Source organism: Canis lupus, chromosome 11 (genome assembly GCF_003254725.2).
Source record: "Canis lupus dingo isolate Sandy chromosome 11, ASM325472v2, whole genome shotgun sequence".
Classification (NCBI taxonomy): domain Eukaryota; kingdom Metazoa; phylum Chordata; class Mammalia; order Carnivora; family Canidae; genus Canis; species Canis lupus.
The window spans coordinates 11,952,739-11,969,051 of NC_064253.1; the positions used below are offsets into that span (position 1 = coordinate 11,952,739).

The 16,313-nt window shown below is 34.4% G+C and overlaps 1 protein-coding gene across 1 annotated transcript in view; it reads left to right on the forward strand.

The window, feature by feature from the left end:
• Positions 1–9,281, forward strand: part of SNX2 (sorting nexin 2) — a 57,110-nt gene extending 47,829 nt beyond the window's left edge. Inside the window, exons 12-15 of the mRNA XM_025432187.3 lie at positions 5,953–6,096; positions 7,311–7,391; positions 7,508–7,579; positions 9,124–9,281. Coding sequence (XP_025287972.1) covers positions 5,953–6,096; positions 7,311–7,391; positions 7,508–7,579; positions 9,124–9,174 — 348 coding nt within the window. The 3' untranslated portion in view covers positions 9,175–9,281. The remainder of the gene's footprint in view (positions 1–5,952; positions 6,097–7,310; positions 7,392–7,507; positions 7,580–9,123) is intronic.
• Positions 9,282–16,313: the final 7,032 nt, after the last annotated feature.

Genomic DNA, 16,313 nt, shown 5'->3' on the forward strand with positions numbered 1-16,313 from the left:
AGCCTAATATTTTCTTCCACTATGACTTGAACAATAGATAAAATTAATGTTTTTAAGAGTTCTAAGAAGTGCCAAACAAGATAAAACCAGCACACATTCACTTCTGTGTTGACATATACAAGTTTACAACCGACTGGTAGCATTTATTGTTCATCTAACATGAACTGAAACTAGCCTGGCCTCTGTTCCCATTAGTAAAGGTATAACAGAAGCAGAACAAAAATAGAGCTGATGGTTGCATGAGTATGTTTAATGGTGGCTTTTAGCCTGCATTTGGACTATAAGCAAACATTCTGTGCATACACTGAAATATGTAGTCACTATTTATAGATCAAACGAGACTAGATAATAAATTGTGTTATCTAGTGGTAATGTTTAAGGATAAACAGTTGAGTTTCTGAATAGTTAGGAAAGTAATCAAGTTAGCAAATGACAGTTGGTATTCTACAGGTTATCTCCAGTATTCCAACAGTTAAACTAAGTATTATTTTATCTATCCAGTGTTTCAGAAGGTACTTTAAGATCTTAGGGTGTTTTTCAGTTATTGTTATGAGCAAGAATTGTCATAGGGCGGAAGAATTGGGAGTTTATCTTTTACTGAAAGTTAATGAGACCTTGTTCTTTGCTTTCTTAAGCAAAATTTTTTTCAGCTAAAGTCTATGATGAAATCAGTATTCATCTACAGTCATTGGTATACTGCGTATTCTTTTATGATCCTGTTCTCAAGCTGACCATGGCAATTATGGCTAGAGGATTCTTAGTACTTCAGATGTTGCTATCTTGGGTTTGGAAAAATTACCAGTTTTGTCTGTATCTGCTCTTAGGTGTTACTCTTTAAATTCCTTCTTTAGTTAAATTTTCTCTTTGATTATTTAAAGAAGTTAATATATATAGCAGTTACTCATTATATATCAGGCAACTTATGATAAACAGAAATCCAGTTCACAATTAATGGTTCCTGCTTCTCTCCCACCCACTCTCAACCTCATTTCAGAATTCCCACAAGCATGAGGGCTGCTGTAAAAAAGTAGAGCACTTTGCAAAATAACTGTGGGTCCACAAAGGGAAGCTGGGCAGTATCTGTGAGGAGGAGTACCAGCTGAGAAGAGCTAATCTGGGAGGACAGTCCCTGGCAGGAACGGCCTGCTAGTGTCCTGGGTGGTGAGCTCTCACGTGGGCTGGCCGGCCTCATGCTACTTAAATCTTCCTGCTGGATTTTTACATTCTCAGAAATTGTACTTGGATTCATGTTTCCCAGAATGACAGTGACACTGAAAGAGGTATCACAACCAGCTGAGTTTGGGAGATAATATTTTGTACAATATCCCTGTTTTATAGAGTCATGGAACATTGAAATGCTCAGAACTGTCTATGAGTAAAAAAATAAAATAAAACATTTAAATTTGTTTAATTCAGAGACTTCCAAATTCATAGGAACAGGAGTTCTTTTTCCACTTAATATCTTTTTACATAAATGGAACAGACTTTGGGAAGAACTGAATTAGTGATTCATTGATTTCAAGAGATTTAAAGAGCTTTGCTCAAGTTAGAGCTTGACGTAGATGAAGCTCTTTCACGTTGGCTTTGTGTTTTCTGCTGAAACCTGACCGAGGTCAGCCACACCAAGGAGTTGAGATATTAGGGGGTAGCATGACAGGGAATTTTTATGATCTTGATATTCAGTTTGGTTTTTTTTTAAAACTGATTCATTTGTATTAGAAAAAGTGATACTTGGACATCATCAGTCTTACAGCCCAAAAAGGTTAAGTTCTTCTCTACCAAAGACCACTTAGTACTTCTTATGCTATTACGTTCTTGTGTGTCTTTACAGAATCAGCTGTGCACGTGTATGAAGCTGATTTTCTGTTTTATTCTTCCCATCTTTCTCTTTCTTCCTCCTTCCCTCCATGTCTTCCTTCTTGACGAAGGAACATATTATATGCACTATTCTTTGCCTACTTTTTTCACCCATTATATTTTAGAGAGGTATCCATGTTAGCATATATAGATATGTTATGTTCTTTTTAATGTTTGCATAGTATTCTGTTAGATAGCATATAAAAATACCCTAAATTATTTAATCAGTCTAGTTGTAAATACTGGTTTTTGAAAATAACTCTTGGGACATAAAATTCATAGAAGTGGAGTCACCTGGCCACCTGAATTTTTTAAATTTCAAAAAATATATTCATATTACTGTTCAAAGAGATTATTATTCTTATACTCCCATCAGCATACTTGTTCCTTCTTCTCCCACCCAATGATGAAGGTATTTTTTTGTATAAATTTCTTTAGTTAGTGTGAATTTAAGCATCTGTATGGATGATGAGCCGTTAGTATTTCTTTTTGTGTGTGTGTGAACTCTTCATGTCCTTTGCCCAATTTCTTTTTTTCCTTTGCCCAATTTTCTTTTGTGTTTTCTCTTATATATTCCTAATAGCTATTTAATACTACTTAGCCCTTTGTTTTTATCCATATTGAAAATACTTTCCTTTTAAAAAAGTATTTGTTTATTTGAGAGAGCTTGTGCATCTAAGCACAGTGAGGGGGTGGGAATAGAGAAAGAGGGAGAGAGAAACTCTAGCCAACTACTTGCAGAGCGCAGATCCTGATGCAGGGCTCCATCTCACGACCCTGAGATCATGAGCTGAGCTGAAACCAAGAGTCAGATGCTTAGCCAATTGTGCCACCGTGGCTTCCCAAAAATAGTTTTCTGATGATAAATTTGAAACTAAGAGTACTTGAGAATTAGAGTACAGAGCCAAAGTGGGAAAGGAACTATGACCAATTGAAATTTGGGCCCTAAAGAAGGATGAATTTCAACCATCTATAATATTACCTAGGCCTGGCCTCATATCCAGGAAACTCCTACTTTCTTTGTGCAGTGCATGACCTCTCACATCTAGGACTCCATATTTTGGGTAGCACTGTTCCCTAACATATTATATAGTAAACTCATTGCGTGCATTCTCATAAATTGGCCTTTTGAACCACTAGAGTAGGGTCAGGGATTGGAGATAAAGGTTTTCAATGTGTTTAGCACTAGCACTTGATAAAATATTTTCTCAGGGAATCTAAATTTATAAAACATATCAAATATTTTTTGAACCAGTTAGTAGGTGGGTTCCCCAAGGAGTTGAAAAGCTTCATTGTTCGACTGTAAGTAATTAGCATCCTTTCAGAACTCCAGGAAGCTGAGCAGCATACTTCCAGAGTCACTAAATTGGAATGTGATATTAATTAAAATTACAATTGCAGTGTTTTGATGGGCCAGGAAAAATGTTCCACAACTGCAGCCTTGTCTAAGCTAAACTAGTTTGCATACATATGTGTAACATAAATTGGCAGAGGGATGGAAGTCCAAAGTGGATCATCAGTGTAAATCTGCCCCTCTTATAGGAGAGGCTGGTCTACTGGAGCAGGCTAGCATCTTAACATACAGTTGTGATTTAATTGATCTTTAGGATAGCATTTTTAGATGGAATATGCTTTTGATTCTTTTTTCCCTTTTTGTGTTCCAAGGGTAGGAAAACAAATGAGGAAAAAATTATTTCTTACAGAGCTGAGATTGATTTTTTTCTTTCAGAAATAACCTGACTTTAGTAGTTTTACCTTTATTTTTTTTTAAGATTTTATTTATTTATTCATGAGAGATAACAGAGAGAGAGAGAGGGGCAGAGATACAGGCTGAGGGAGAAGCAGGCTCCATGCGGGGAGCCCGATGTGGGACTCCATCCTGGGTCTCTAGGATGATGCCCTGAGCTGAAGGCAGGCGCCAAACCCCTGAGCCACCCAGGGATCCCCCTTACCTTTATTTTATACCTCCTACATCTTTGCCATAATAAACATGTGATGGTTTTGGAATCTTATGAGATAATAAATTGGACAGGGACAAATTAGTTTATCACCCAAAAAAACCAAATTTATATATGTATTGAGAACTTTAGCAAATATTGAAATTAAAGGGCATTTTGGCTAGCTTTTGCCCTGTACTGGTACATATTTTAAATAATTAAATTGTTATTAAACGGTGGAGTTTATAAACAAGGAGCTGATATGGCTTTCTTCCCCTAAAGATTAGGAATATAAATCTTATTTTTTGGTGTTGTTTGTAAGGGATGAGGGGCAAGGATATGTAATATGAATGCAGTCTGATTATGATTTTTTCCATGTTACTGAGTTGTTACTGTTTGCACTTTTAGTAAAAATGTAGAGTTAATCAACTCGTAATTTATATGTGTATGTTTAGAAGTAATCCATAATAATACTTACTAATTGTTAAACATCCACTAGGTTCAGTCACTGCGCTAAATTTTTTCATTTTATTTCCAATCCACTAATATAGATCTTATTTTCTTCCTTTTATATTTGGGAAAACAATGGCTTATAGAAATTAAGTAACCGGGATCCCTGGGTGGCGCAGCAGTTTGGCGCCTGCCTTTGGCCCAGGGCACGATCCTGGAGACCCAGGATCGAATCCCACGTCGAGCTCCCGGTGCATGGAGCCTGCTTCTCCCTCTGCCTGTGTCTCTGCCTCTCTCTCTCTGTCTCTCTCTGTGTGACTATCATAAATAAATAAAAATTAAAAATTAAAAAAAAAAAAGAAATTAAGTTACCCAGGATCATAGAATGACAAAGCTATATTTGAATCCAAATTTGATTAGTTCCAAAGCCTACATTTTTAAAAAGATTTTATTTATTTATTAGAGAGAGAGGAAGAAGCAAACTCCCTGCTGAGCGGGGAGCCCAGGACCCTGGGATCATGACCTGAGCTGAAAGCAGATGCTTACCCAACTGAGCCACTCAGGCACCCCAAAATCCCACATTTTTAAAATAAATTATCTACATACTTTTCTGTTCAGCAAGTTCCTATAACATGTATTTATTTACTGTTTCTTGATCCAAAAAGTTCTGTTTGGAGTAATGAAAATAACTCTGGTTTAGTGCTTTCTGGTTCACCCAGTTTACTAAGACTTATTTCATGTGTTCAGTTAGTAAATACTAACATAATATGAATATATCCCCAGCATCAGATTAGGAAAGGAATTACTGTTGGATTTCTTTCATCCTGTCCATCCCCTTTTTTCCTGAGATTTTAATTACTTTCATGTTTATATTTCATTTCTTTCTTCCATCAACCTGCTCTTGCTTTTCCAAACAAACCCCATGAAACAACTAGTGGTTTTGGTTGACTTGGTCTATAGTGGTCTTCTTGTCCAGTACTTTGTTTGGTCTTGCCTCCTAGATAGGTGTGGTGTGTGTGTTTGTTATAGATATATTTATGTTTATATTGACACATACATATACCTACTTGTATGCACACAAGTGCATCTCTGCCCATTTGCCCTGTTGATTTTGTATAGAATTCTTTCTCCTTTTTTCTCTTTTTCTTTTTTTTTTGAATTGTTATGCCTTTACTTTTTAATTGCTTTGCCTTTGTTTTTGCTGTTGGTCTTCTTTTCTACATTTTTCTTCACTTCCTGTTGTCTTACAAGTTTTTCCTCATTTTATTTTTGCAATTTCTGGCCTATTTTCAACATTCAAATCTGCTTCTGATACTATTTGGTAGGAAAACTTATGATACCAGATTTTTTTCCTTTTAAAGAACTCTTTCTTCAAAGCATAGAACTCTGTTAGAAATCTTATTATAAGTCAAATCTAAAACCCAGAAGTCTAGTGAAATCCATCTTGTATGTAGTTTTTGTCTGTTGGTTTATTCAGAACTGTTCTGATTTGTCCAGGGGCTTTTCTTTTTTTTTAAGCAAATGAATATGGATGTTTTTCTTCTGTATTGACATGTTTATTTTCATTATGCCAATATACGATAATAGTGTGTAAAATACTTGTTTTTTTTTGTGTGTGTGTGTGTTCGTTTTCAGTATCACAGCACTTCTGGTATTTTGAAATTATATCAGTGTTGTCACTTACTAGCATTATGTCATTCACTTATAGGGTGTGTTTGACCATCGAATGAAGTGCTGGCAGAAATGGGAAGATGCTCAAATTACTTTGCTCAAAAAACGTGAAACTGAGGCAAAAATGATGGTTGCTAACAAACCAGATAAAATACAGCAAGCTAAAAATGAAATAAGAGAGGTGATTAATATAAAATGCTTTACTTATCGCTTTACTCAAAATTTTCCATGAGTCATTCATATATGCATAATTTTTCATAAGTTTTTTTCTGAACCATCAACACTAGCCATTTTTCCATAGTTTTATGAACTGTGTTAGACTTACTTCAACATTTTGATCATCATTAAAATCTCCAGGGCCCTTTGTTAGTTTCACATGATTATGGAATGGTTAAAGAAGCACAAAAGGAAAAGATTTAAATTAACCTTTAATTAATAATTACACAGTTCTTTTGAGATGGTTAATTTGATTTAAATAATTATTTTATGTCTGAAAATAGTTTTAGAGCATAGACTTGCCCCACATTTAGCTTTTTAAGCAACATTATCCCCCATATATATGTACTATATATGGTATTTTAGTAAATTTGTATAAGTTTATTATAATTTATACACTTTTTTTGCCATGCTTCAATAAGGAAATTGAAGAGGTAGGACAACCTTTATATTACTAAAAGTAAATGTACCTGCTCTTTGAAGAGTATGTACCACTGTTTTGGTTACATAGTGGGAAAATATCATTTCATTGCTTTAAGTCTTCAGTTATTTTATTTTAGCTGCTCCATTGATCACTAATCATAATGTTTTGTTGTTTCTGTACTGAACTTAATGTTTACCAGTAAGTCTTCAGTAGACTGTAATTCCACATTTTTAAAAATTCAAACATTATACTATTAAAAAATGTTTTTAAATGTTTGTTGAACAGTTTTCTTAAAGTATTTCCATGGGCATATAAATGTGGTGAACATGTATTCTTGAACTTGGTAGAATGTTGTTGATTCACTGTGGAATAATTGATGATATCAAAAAGAAATGATAAAGCTACCCCAACACTATTAAATTGTTTGACAGTGAATTTTATACTCAAAATCTTTTCACTGTCTTAGTTGTATTTAATTAAACTATGGAGGTTGTAATTGATTAAATACTAGAATATACTAATCTTGAGTATATCTGACAATGAAATATTAGTGCAAATTAAGCTGATAAGAGTTTCTAGTACTGAAAAGTTAGATAAAAGTTTGAATGAGATCCTAAATTGATATTTGCGAATATTGAGCTTCCTCGGGTTTTACAGATGTTACTTTAAATTAAATGAGTGATTGTGACAGCTAGTTCTATAATACTTTCCTTGCAGGAATTAAAAATGTGTGTGTTTTTGTTTGTTTCTGTTAGTGGGAGGCAAAAGTACAACAAGGAGAAAGAGATTTTGAACAGATTTCTAAAACAATTCGAAAAGAAGTGGGAAGATTTGAGGTAAGTGTAATTTTATACTTTTCCCAACACCATGGTCATTTTTTGCTGTGATTTTGTAGTAAAATCAGATTTAGTTTTGTACTGATGGGCTTTCTTCTTCATGTATTGTACTACAGAAAGAACGAGTGAAAGATTTTAAAACTGTTATTATCAAGTACTTAGAATCATTAGTACAAACACAACAACAGGTAAGCTAACTGTTTTATGACTTACTTTGTAACTTACAGACTTCTTCTAGAACTTATTTTTGGTTCACTTTAAAGATGTCAGCGGTAGGAGTTTTTAAACTTAAGGAGGAGTAAGAAATGGAGTAGAGAAAACTGGTGACCACAAAGAAAAATATGGTAGTTAAATTGGTACTTCTCAGATGGTTTTTGCCTCTACTCCTGAATACCAGTTAAGATACATTTTTCCCAGATTAAGGTGAAGAGAAACATGCTCAACAGTGTTTCCCTTTTCCTGTCTTCCTAGTTTTATTTCTCTAGTGCTCACACCTCTTTGAGTGAATTCTTACAGTAAATTCTCTTCTGTAACAGAACTAGCTTTTTTAAGGTTAGTGGGGGGTTTTGTATTGTTTTGATTTTTGTTTTATTTTGTATGTGGTTGGCGGTGATTGTTTCCCACAGGGACATTTGTCTCCCTAACTAGAAAACAGAAGACCATGGATTTTAATTAAAATCTATAACAATATACTATGTTTTAATATTTATATTTATATCCTCAATTATTTATATTTGTCTATTCTCAAATATTTATAATTTGAATAATCGAATTATTTAATGTCTTAAAAAGAAGGGTTTCTTTCAGTTTGTCTTAAAATATGTGGGTTAGGAACTTATAATATATGTAAGTTATATAATATTATATAATATTATATAATATATAATAAATATATTGATTTTTTAATTAAGAGGTGACATGTCTGGCTCAATGGTTGAGTGTCTGCTTTCGATCCAGGGCGTGATCCTGGGGTCCTGGGATCGAGTCCCGTATCGGGCTCCCTGTATAGAGTCTGCTTCTCTCTGCCTGTGTCTCTGCCTCTCTCTCTCTCTCTCTCTCTCTCTCTGTCTGTCTGTCTCTAATGAATAAATAAAATCTTTTTTTTTTTTAAAGAGATAACATGTCTTCAAATTATAGGCTTTAAATACTTCATGAAATAATTTATATGAATTTGTTTTTAAAGGAATTGTTTTAAATGTAACTTTAGTTTATACTTTCATTAATTTTATGGAATACAGAAGAAACACTGGCAGTTAATTCCTTCCACTCTCAAAAGAAGACTACATGTCCATTTCTTGCCTAATGTTTTCTTCCTCCTTTTTTCATGGTTTTTGGCTAGAGTAACATAAAATGTGAATATTTTCTGAAATTAGGATATGTTATAACTTTATATTGGAAAAGTTCATTGCAGTTTATTACTTAAGATAGTCTCATTTAATTTGCATTAACAATCTGTTTCTATATGTAATTTTGCATAAACAAAGAAAATTAAATTTTAAGGTTTTTAAAAAATTTACCTCAAAAACTGGAATTAGCTAGTAGTAATTAACATCTTAAGTAATTTATACATGAATTATATTGACAGACTTCAGGTAGGGAAATTAAAATTTTTCCTCTTAGAACTAGACTTTAGTAAATATTAATCATTGTTAGCTACTCATAAAGACTATACAGAATGAATGCATATAAATGGCAAAAAGATAATTAGAATATCTTTGGTTATGATCCACAGCTGATAAAATACTGGGAGGCATTCCTGCCTGAAGCCAAAGCCATTGCCTAGCAAGAAGATTTCTGTTATGAAGATCTTGGATGTTTGTTCCAGTTATGCTGAATTCCACAGTGAAATCATTTAAAATCATCTAAATAAACCACTCTATATTTTATGGATTACATGTGGTTTTTTTATATACATATATATGTATATATATACTCTGACATTTTATTACAAGCTGCATGTCCTGACCCTCTTTGAATTAAGCGGACTGTGGCATGACATTCTGCAATACTTTGCTGAATTGAACACTATTGTGTCTTAAATACTTGCACTAAAAAGTGCGCTGCAAGGCCAGAAAATTTTACAATATTTTTTTCTTTACAATACATTCTGTAGTGTGTTCGCCCTCTTTATGAAGTGAATTATCAATGCATTGATTAATGATCACTTATACATTCCTGTACAGAAATTATGATTTTGTGATTACAGTAATAAAATGATATTCCTTGTGAAATATTAGTAACAAATTATTTGGGTATGTAAACATGTTAGAGATCTTTTTAAAACCATTTTTAATCACAGATTTTTGCCTCTAGATGTACATAGGTGATGCTCTGATCCATTAATTTTTTTTAGTTGACAGAAAAAGCTGAACTCTTTCATTATAAATTACTTAATGAAGGTTAAGTTCTCTTCTGAAGTCCTCATAAACCAAAGAACATTTATCTTTTGATTCTACTCTGGGGAATGCTCTTGTCTTGAGTAAAAGAGAGAATGAATAATTTTCTTTGCTTGTTTTAGTCCATCCGTATTACCAGTGTCCAGTTTAGGAATTAGGAAAAAATGTATTAATGTGCTTCTGTTACAAGTCCTGTGATTTTGCTCATCTTCTATCTTCAAAGTCCTAGACTTTGCATATATTTAATTTATTCTTTGCCTTTTCTTTGTTTTTCAATTTAAACTGAAGGTAAGATCATCTGTAATCGTAACTGACAAAGAATGGTACTGTGCTAAAAATCCCCATGATTTGATGAATAACCAAGGATAACGTAAAGCACATTTGAAGTAAAATGAAATTTATCTTTGACACTCTTCTTACCTATACTGTATCCTGTTCAGATGGCTGTTACCTAATCCTTGATGCTGACGAAAGTTTAAGTTGTGACTGGTATGAGAGTTGTTTTCAGTATTTAAAGTGTTCTTAAAGATGTCCTCTTAAGCTTTCCAGCTACATCTCCCAGAGAAGTGTATGTGTAACTGAGTCCTCTCTAGCAGTTTACTGGATACAATTAATATATCAAAGTATTCTCGGGATATGTTTGCTTCCACTTGTTTTAGCTGGAGTTTTAAGCCTACTATAGGCATTACTGATATTTAGACACCTAGAACTCAGAAGAGTACCTGACACATAATAGGTTAATAAGAAAGACTTGAACAGGAAAAAATATCTGGAAAGATGCAAAATAATATATGTTCTCTTAAAAAGCAGAAATAGGACTTCTCCTGTTGCTTCTGTTAGAGATAACTTAGAAACTTTTGAGAAATGAGCAATTCATAGTAATATATATCAGTTACTATCTTGGTCCCCATCAATACTGAGCAAAATCTATAGTGATGTCTTACTATTACCCATAATTAGATTACTTCCAAAGATACAGTTTACACATAGGTTAATAACTTACTCAAGTCAAAATCTTCCATTCTTCTGTGGTACATTTATTAGAATATTCAGTACCTTCAAATAAAATAATAAATATTTTTATTCTTGATCAAACCGAAGAGAGTAACAGACCCAGACCCCGCTCCAGATTTCTTTTTCCTTAACAACCTTCACTAAAAAAAGAGTCTGTTAAAAATGTCAAGTAAATTATATGAGCCTCTGGATAGCTACCAGCCTTTTTTTTAGTATCTTCAGCACTCAGCCCACCTCTACCTATCAATCTTCACATTTCCTATTCATATTACTAAAATTCTTTCACTCCAGTAAATAGAACCAGGGCATTAATAGTGCTGATCACATAGTCTTTTGTATAGATCTGAATTTATTTTTCTTAAACCAGTTAAAGAAGACTAAACGGGAACAAGCTGAACCTAGAGTCAACATACATGGGTTCAGTCTTCCTTTGTCACTTCCTAGCTATGTGACTTTGGCCTTAATCACATAAAACTCATCTATAAAACAAGGATATAAGACTGATTCCTGAAGTGCCTTTCCACTTTAAAATAGTTTGCTTAAAATATCAAATTTCAGTATCAATATTAATCTATTAGAAAATCAAATTCTAATCAAAATCACCTATTAATAAAACAAGACTAAAACAGAAATGTATGTAAAAAGAGGATTTCTAAAACCTAAAAGGGTGTTATCCTGATGGTATTTTTTGACAAGCTATTTTCAACTATCTAGCTCGTTTTATACATGCATATATATTTATACTGGCCTCAAAATACCCTTGTTTCATTGTTGCTCTTCTCTATATTTTATTATCCAGATCTAGTAAAGTTTTACAGATTCTTTGTACAAGTTGTTTCATGAGTGGTTTTTTTTAATAAGCCTCAACAAAATCAGGTTTTTCTGAAGGAATGATATAGACAAATAGAGAAGTAAGATTATATTCCTTTAAAAAATGCTTCTTATTGTGTAAGGGAATTATAAAGACTTCCATTTTTCTTTTTCTTTTTTTTAATATATGTGTGTATATATATATATATATATATATATTTTTTTTTTTTTTTTTTAGATTTTATTTATTCATGAGAGACACACAGAGAGAGAAAGGCAGAGACATAGGCAGAGGGAGAAGCAGGCTCCATGCAGGGAGCCCAACGTGGGACTTGATCCCCAGTCTCCAGGATCACACCCTGGGCTGCAGGCGGCGCTAAACTGCTGCGCCACCGGGGCTGCCCCGACTTCCATTTTTCTGTCTTAAACCTTATGACTAGTTATAAAGCTAATGGCTACTTCAATTTTCTGGTTGTGGCTCCCTGCTTGAGTAGTTCTGTGATTGACAGGAATCAAGGATGGACAGCAGAAATTCAGTAACAGTAACTACACATAGGCTGAACAAAGTTATCTTGTTTTAAACGTAGTGAGAAGGAAAGAGAACTTGTGAAGAGTCTAGTCACTGACTTGGGAGTTTGGAGGCATTTTCATGTCCTATTCATTAGTCTGGAAGTGTTGTATTTCTCCATGTGATGTTGTGTCTGTTTCAAAGTTGGAAAAAGGCTTTGAACAGAATCACATCTCCTTCCCTATCCAAAATCCAGAATCTGATAAATATCACTAACCCTCACAGTGAAGGATACGGTTTCAAATAATAATGAAGGTAGATGATTGGCCAGACAGAATTAGCAAGAAAAGGGATGTGAACACTTGATGACTATTATGCTTTTTACAACCAAGGCTATGAAGAGAGGTCCTGGTAATCTGTGGATGCAGTCCTTAAGAGTTTAGACCAATACAAATGTAATGTGAACCACCTACATGATTTTTCTATAGCCAAATTTTACTGAATAAAAAACAAAATTAATTTAAATGTTTAAACCCAGTCTATTACTTTAACGTGTAATCCGGTATATCAAGGATTATTGTGGTATTTTACATTTTGCTTTTCATGTTAAATCTTTGATAGCCATTGGGTATTTTACACTTTTATCACTTCTCCATTCACACTGTATCCACATTTTAAGTGATTAATCGTCACACATGGCTAATATTTGTAGTACTGGACAGTGCAGGTTTGAACAATGCCTGTGGAAATGGAGGCTAAGTCCCAACAGCTGGTTTATTTACCATCTCACAAACAGTGAAGAATTTGAAGAGAAATAAAAGGGACTAGTAGCTGTTGCTCTCAAGTGCAGGTACAATCTAATCTTTGTAGCATAGTTCTTTGCAGATGATGGATACTCCGTATCCACTATGAATAAATTGTAGCGCTGTATTGCTAGAAGCCACTTAAAGACTGTGAGGTACAACTTCTTCCTCTTACTGATGAGCAGGTCTAGAGCTTAAAAGGACTGGTTTTTCCTATTTTTTTTTCTTTGTTAACCATCTGTGAACATTCTTCCTTGAAAATACGTGATAAGCTTTTCAAGATTCATGTTCTAATCATTAACATATAATTCTAGGAAGTCCTTTGGGATACAGAGGATTTATTTCTTCAAACTGTCAATTCAGAAATGACTAAGAAGATTGTACAAAACAGGAAAATTGTAGCTTGCTGTCTAATCTTTTAACGTATGTGAAGGAATTAAAAATGTTCATCTTCATTTCTCTTGTCACATGCTTAAAAAGAAACTTAAAGGATTGAATAATTCAAAGTTGTTTTTTTTTTTTATTAACTGGATCAAATGGAAACTTTGTAATTTAAGCCATTTAAGGTGAAATACACAGATTTTTTTTTTTTTTTAATTAAGGCCAGTTAGTGGGATAAACTGCTTTAAGGGAGTACTTTGAGAAAAAGAAGGTTCTATTTTAAATTTACATATATATATATATATATATGTAACTGTTTAATAAAAACTAAAATCAGGCAAAATTTAACAAAACTAAACAATAAATTGCCTACTGCTTCCATAGTCAAGTCTCAAGTTACCTCTTGGTTTTAACTTCTATTTTCTAGATCTTTATTTCAGGTATTCTCACTATATATATGAAGTGTGTGTGCATTGGTATGTGTACATAAATATTTGTATGCATCACAGTAGACTTTTCAAACAACTTAGTTTCTAAATTTCAGTTTAAGATGTTTCCCAGCCTCTAGTGGTTGAGACACAAACTTTTTATGCTGTCTTTTACATTTCTTAGGTACCATTATTTTTCCAAGACCAACTTGAGTTGATTCTCTCTGGAATGTATTCCCTTCTCATTTCTACTGTTTCTCTCCCAGGGTCTAGATCTTGTGACCATGTGCCAGAACTATCTTAAGTCTCCTATGAAGTGCATTCTTTCAATCCCTCCATTCCATCAGTCCTTCTATCAGCTACTAAAATTACCTTTCTAAAGAATTCTTAACCACAGTAGCAAGCACAGAAATCCTCAGTAGACCTCCCTACAGACTACAGATAAAGTTCCAAATTATACAAAATCTGGTCTCAAACTTCTTGTCCTGATCCTACCCTTTACCTTTGCTTTCATCACATGATGCCCCTGTCTTGTGAGCATGCTCCAAAGCTTTCCTGGGTCAGTGCTCTTGTTGATGTTACCTTGTCTGAGTTAACCTTTTCTCCTTTACCAGCAATTGTTGAAATCCTATTCATTCTTTAGACTTTAAGGCCAGATTTTAAAAGTCCACATCTTCCATATATCCTTTTTAGAACCTGACTAGAAGGATTCTAGTAACACCTTGTGCCTTTCAGACTGTACTTATTGATGGCTGTGTTGCATTATAGCTGATAGTTGCCTGGTCTTAACTGCTTTGACTAGTCTGCATGCCCCTTGAGGAATGACTATGCCCTTGTTAGTTCTCGTAGAATCTAGTATGGTACAGCCCCAAGATGTACATAATTAAGCAGTCAGCCCACCAGTTTAAACCCTGGCTCAAAAGTCTGTGTCATTGACTTTGGGCCCATTATTTTTCTATAAAACGTTTCTATATCTGTAAAATGGAAAGTAATATATAGTACTTGTTTGGGTGCTCCTTAAGGGGATTAGGATAATTGATGTGAATTTCTTAGCATTAGCAAGTGCTTAATAAGTATTCGCTAATATGTATCCAGTAAATGTTTTCTCAGTATTTAATATCTCCATCTGAACGAAGTATCTGCATTTTGGTTATTTCACCAGTATCTGGGAATTCTTTAATAAAATGGGTGTATGCTTGATGAGATAAATGGGCTTACTAGAAGGGTTTCCTCTTGGAACCCTGCCCTTGAGATCTGCTCTTGGAGCCCTGGGGCTGAGGGTTAGAAGTGGTGGAGGGGACTGACGGCTTCCAGTTAAAATCAGTTTATATCCAGCCAACAAAAGTTCAGAACTATCCCTACTACAAATGGGCCTTGTCAGAAAATGAGCTAGAGACCTTTAAAAAAGCCTAGGGACAAAGGAAGGAAGGGTGATACAGAAATGTGGGATTTAGTTAGGGAAAGTAGTTTATTTCCATCCGCAAGAACTTTGTGAGAACTGAATAATTTGTAGACTACAGAAAATAGTAAACAGTGAAGAAAAAATAGAGAATAAAAAACCCATGATAGTGGTTGATGGAGCAGCAATCAGCCAGTCAGGGGATGGTCAGGGTCTGACCGCTGAGTGGAAGTAGAAAAGGAGATAGTTCAACACAATGGAAATAAAAGTAGGCAAGCTTCATTTGATAAATGTTCAATCTCTACTTTGTGTCAGGCACTGAAGCAATGGACTGAGATTAGGGAAATACAAGAAAGTTGCCTAGGATGATGCCCAGAATTTGGGCTTTGATGGGTTAGGGTACTGCTGCTTTTCTTAACTGGCATCTTATAGGAGATGTAGGTTTGGGAAAGATGAAGTTCTTTAGGGCGTGTTATCCTTGAGGTACTTTTGGGCATCCAATATGAAAATGTTGAAAACAGAAGTCAGAATTCGATTATTGTATCATCCATTTAGAAATGTGAACATTTCAAACCATGATTGTTCATGAAAGCAGCTTCAGAGAGCAAATATATCAGTTTGCTGAGGACAAGTCCTGGGTAAAACTAATATCTAAGGTGAAAATGGAAGTGAAGACTGATTAAGCTGTCAGCCACCAGTTTAAACCCTGGCTCAAAAGTGAAGCTATTAGTGAAGAAGTCTGATCAAGGGGCCCCTGGGTGGCTCAGTGTTTGAGTGTCTGCCTTTGGCTCAGGTCATGATCCCGGGGTCCTGGGATTGAGTCCCACATTGGGCTCCCTGTATGGAGCCTGCTTCTCCCTCTGCCTGTGTCTCTGCCTCTCTATGTGTGTCTCTCATGAATAAATAAAATCTTAAAAAAAAAAAAAGTCTGGTCTATGGAAAGAGTCTCAGAAGTAAATACTTCTGAACACAAAGGAATGGAAGTTGCATGTATCTGGAAATAAAGACTGAAAGCTTTTTTTCTTGGTGAAGCGGGAAAATAAGCCATCAGGGAATGATGTCAACAGGAAAGCCAAAGATTTCAGGCCAAGGAAATGGTACACGTTTAGAAAAACAGAGATGAGTAAGAAGGGTAATGACTCAAATGAGTCTGGAAATTGTGAATTTACAGTGAAGCCAACCA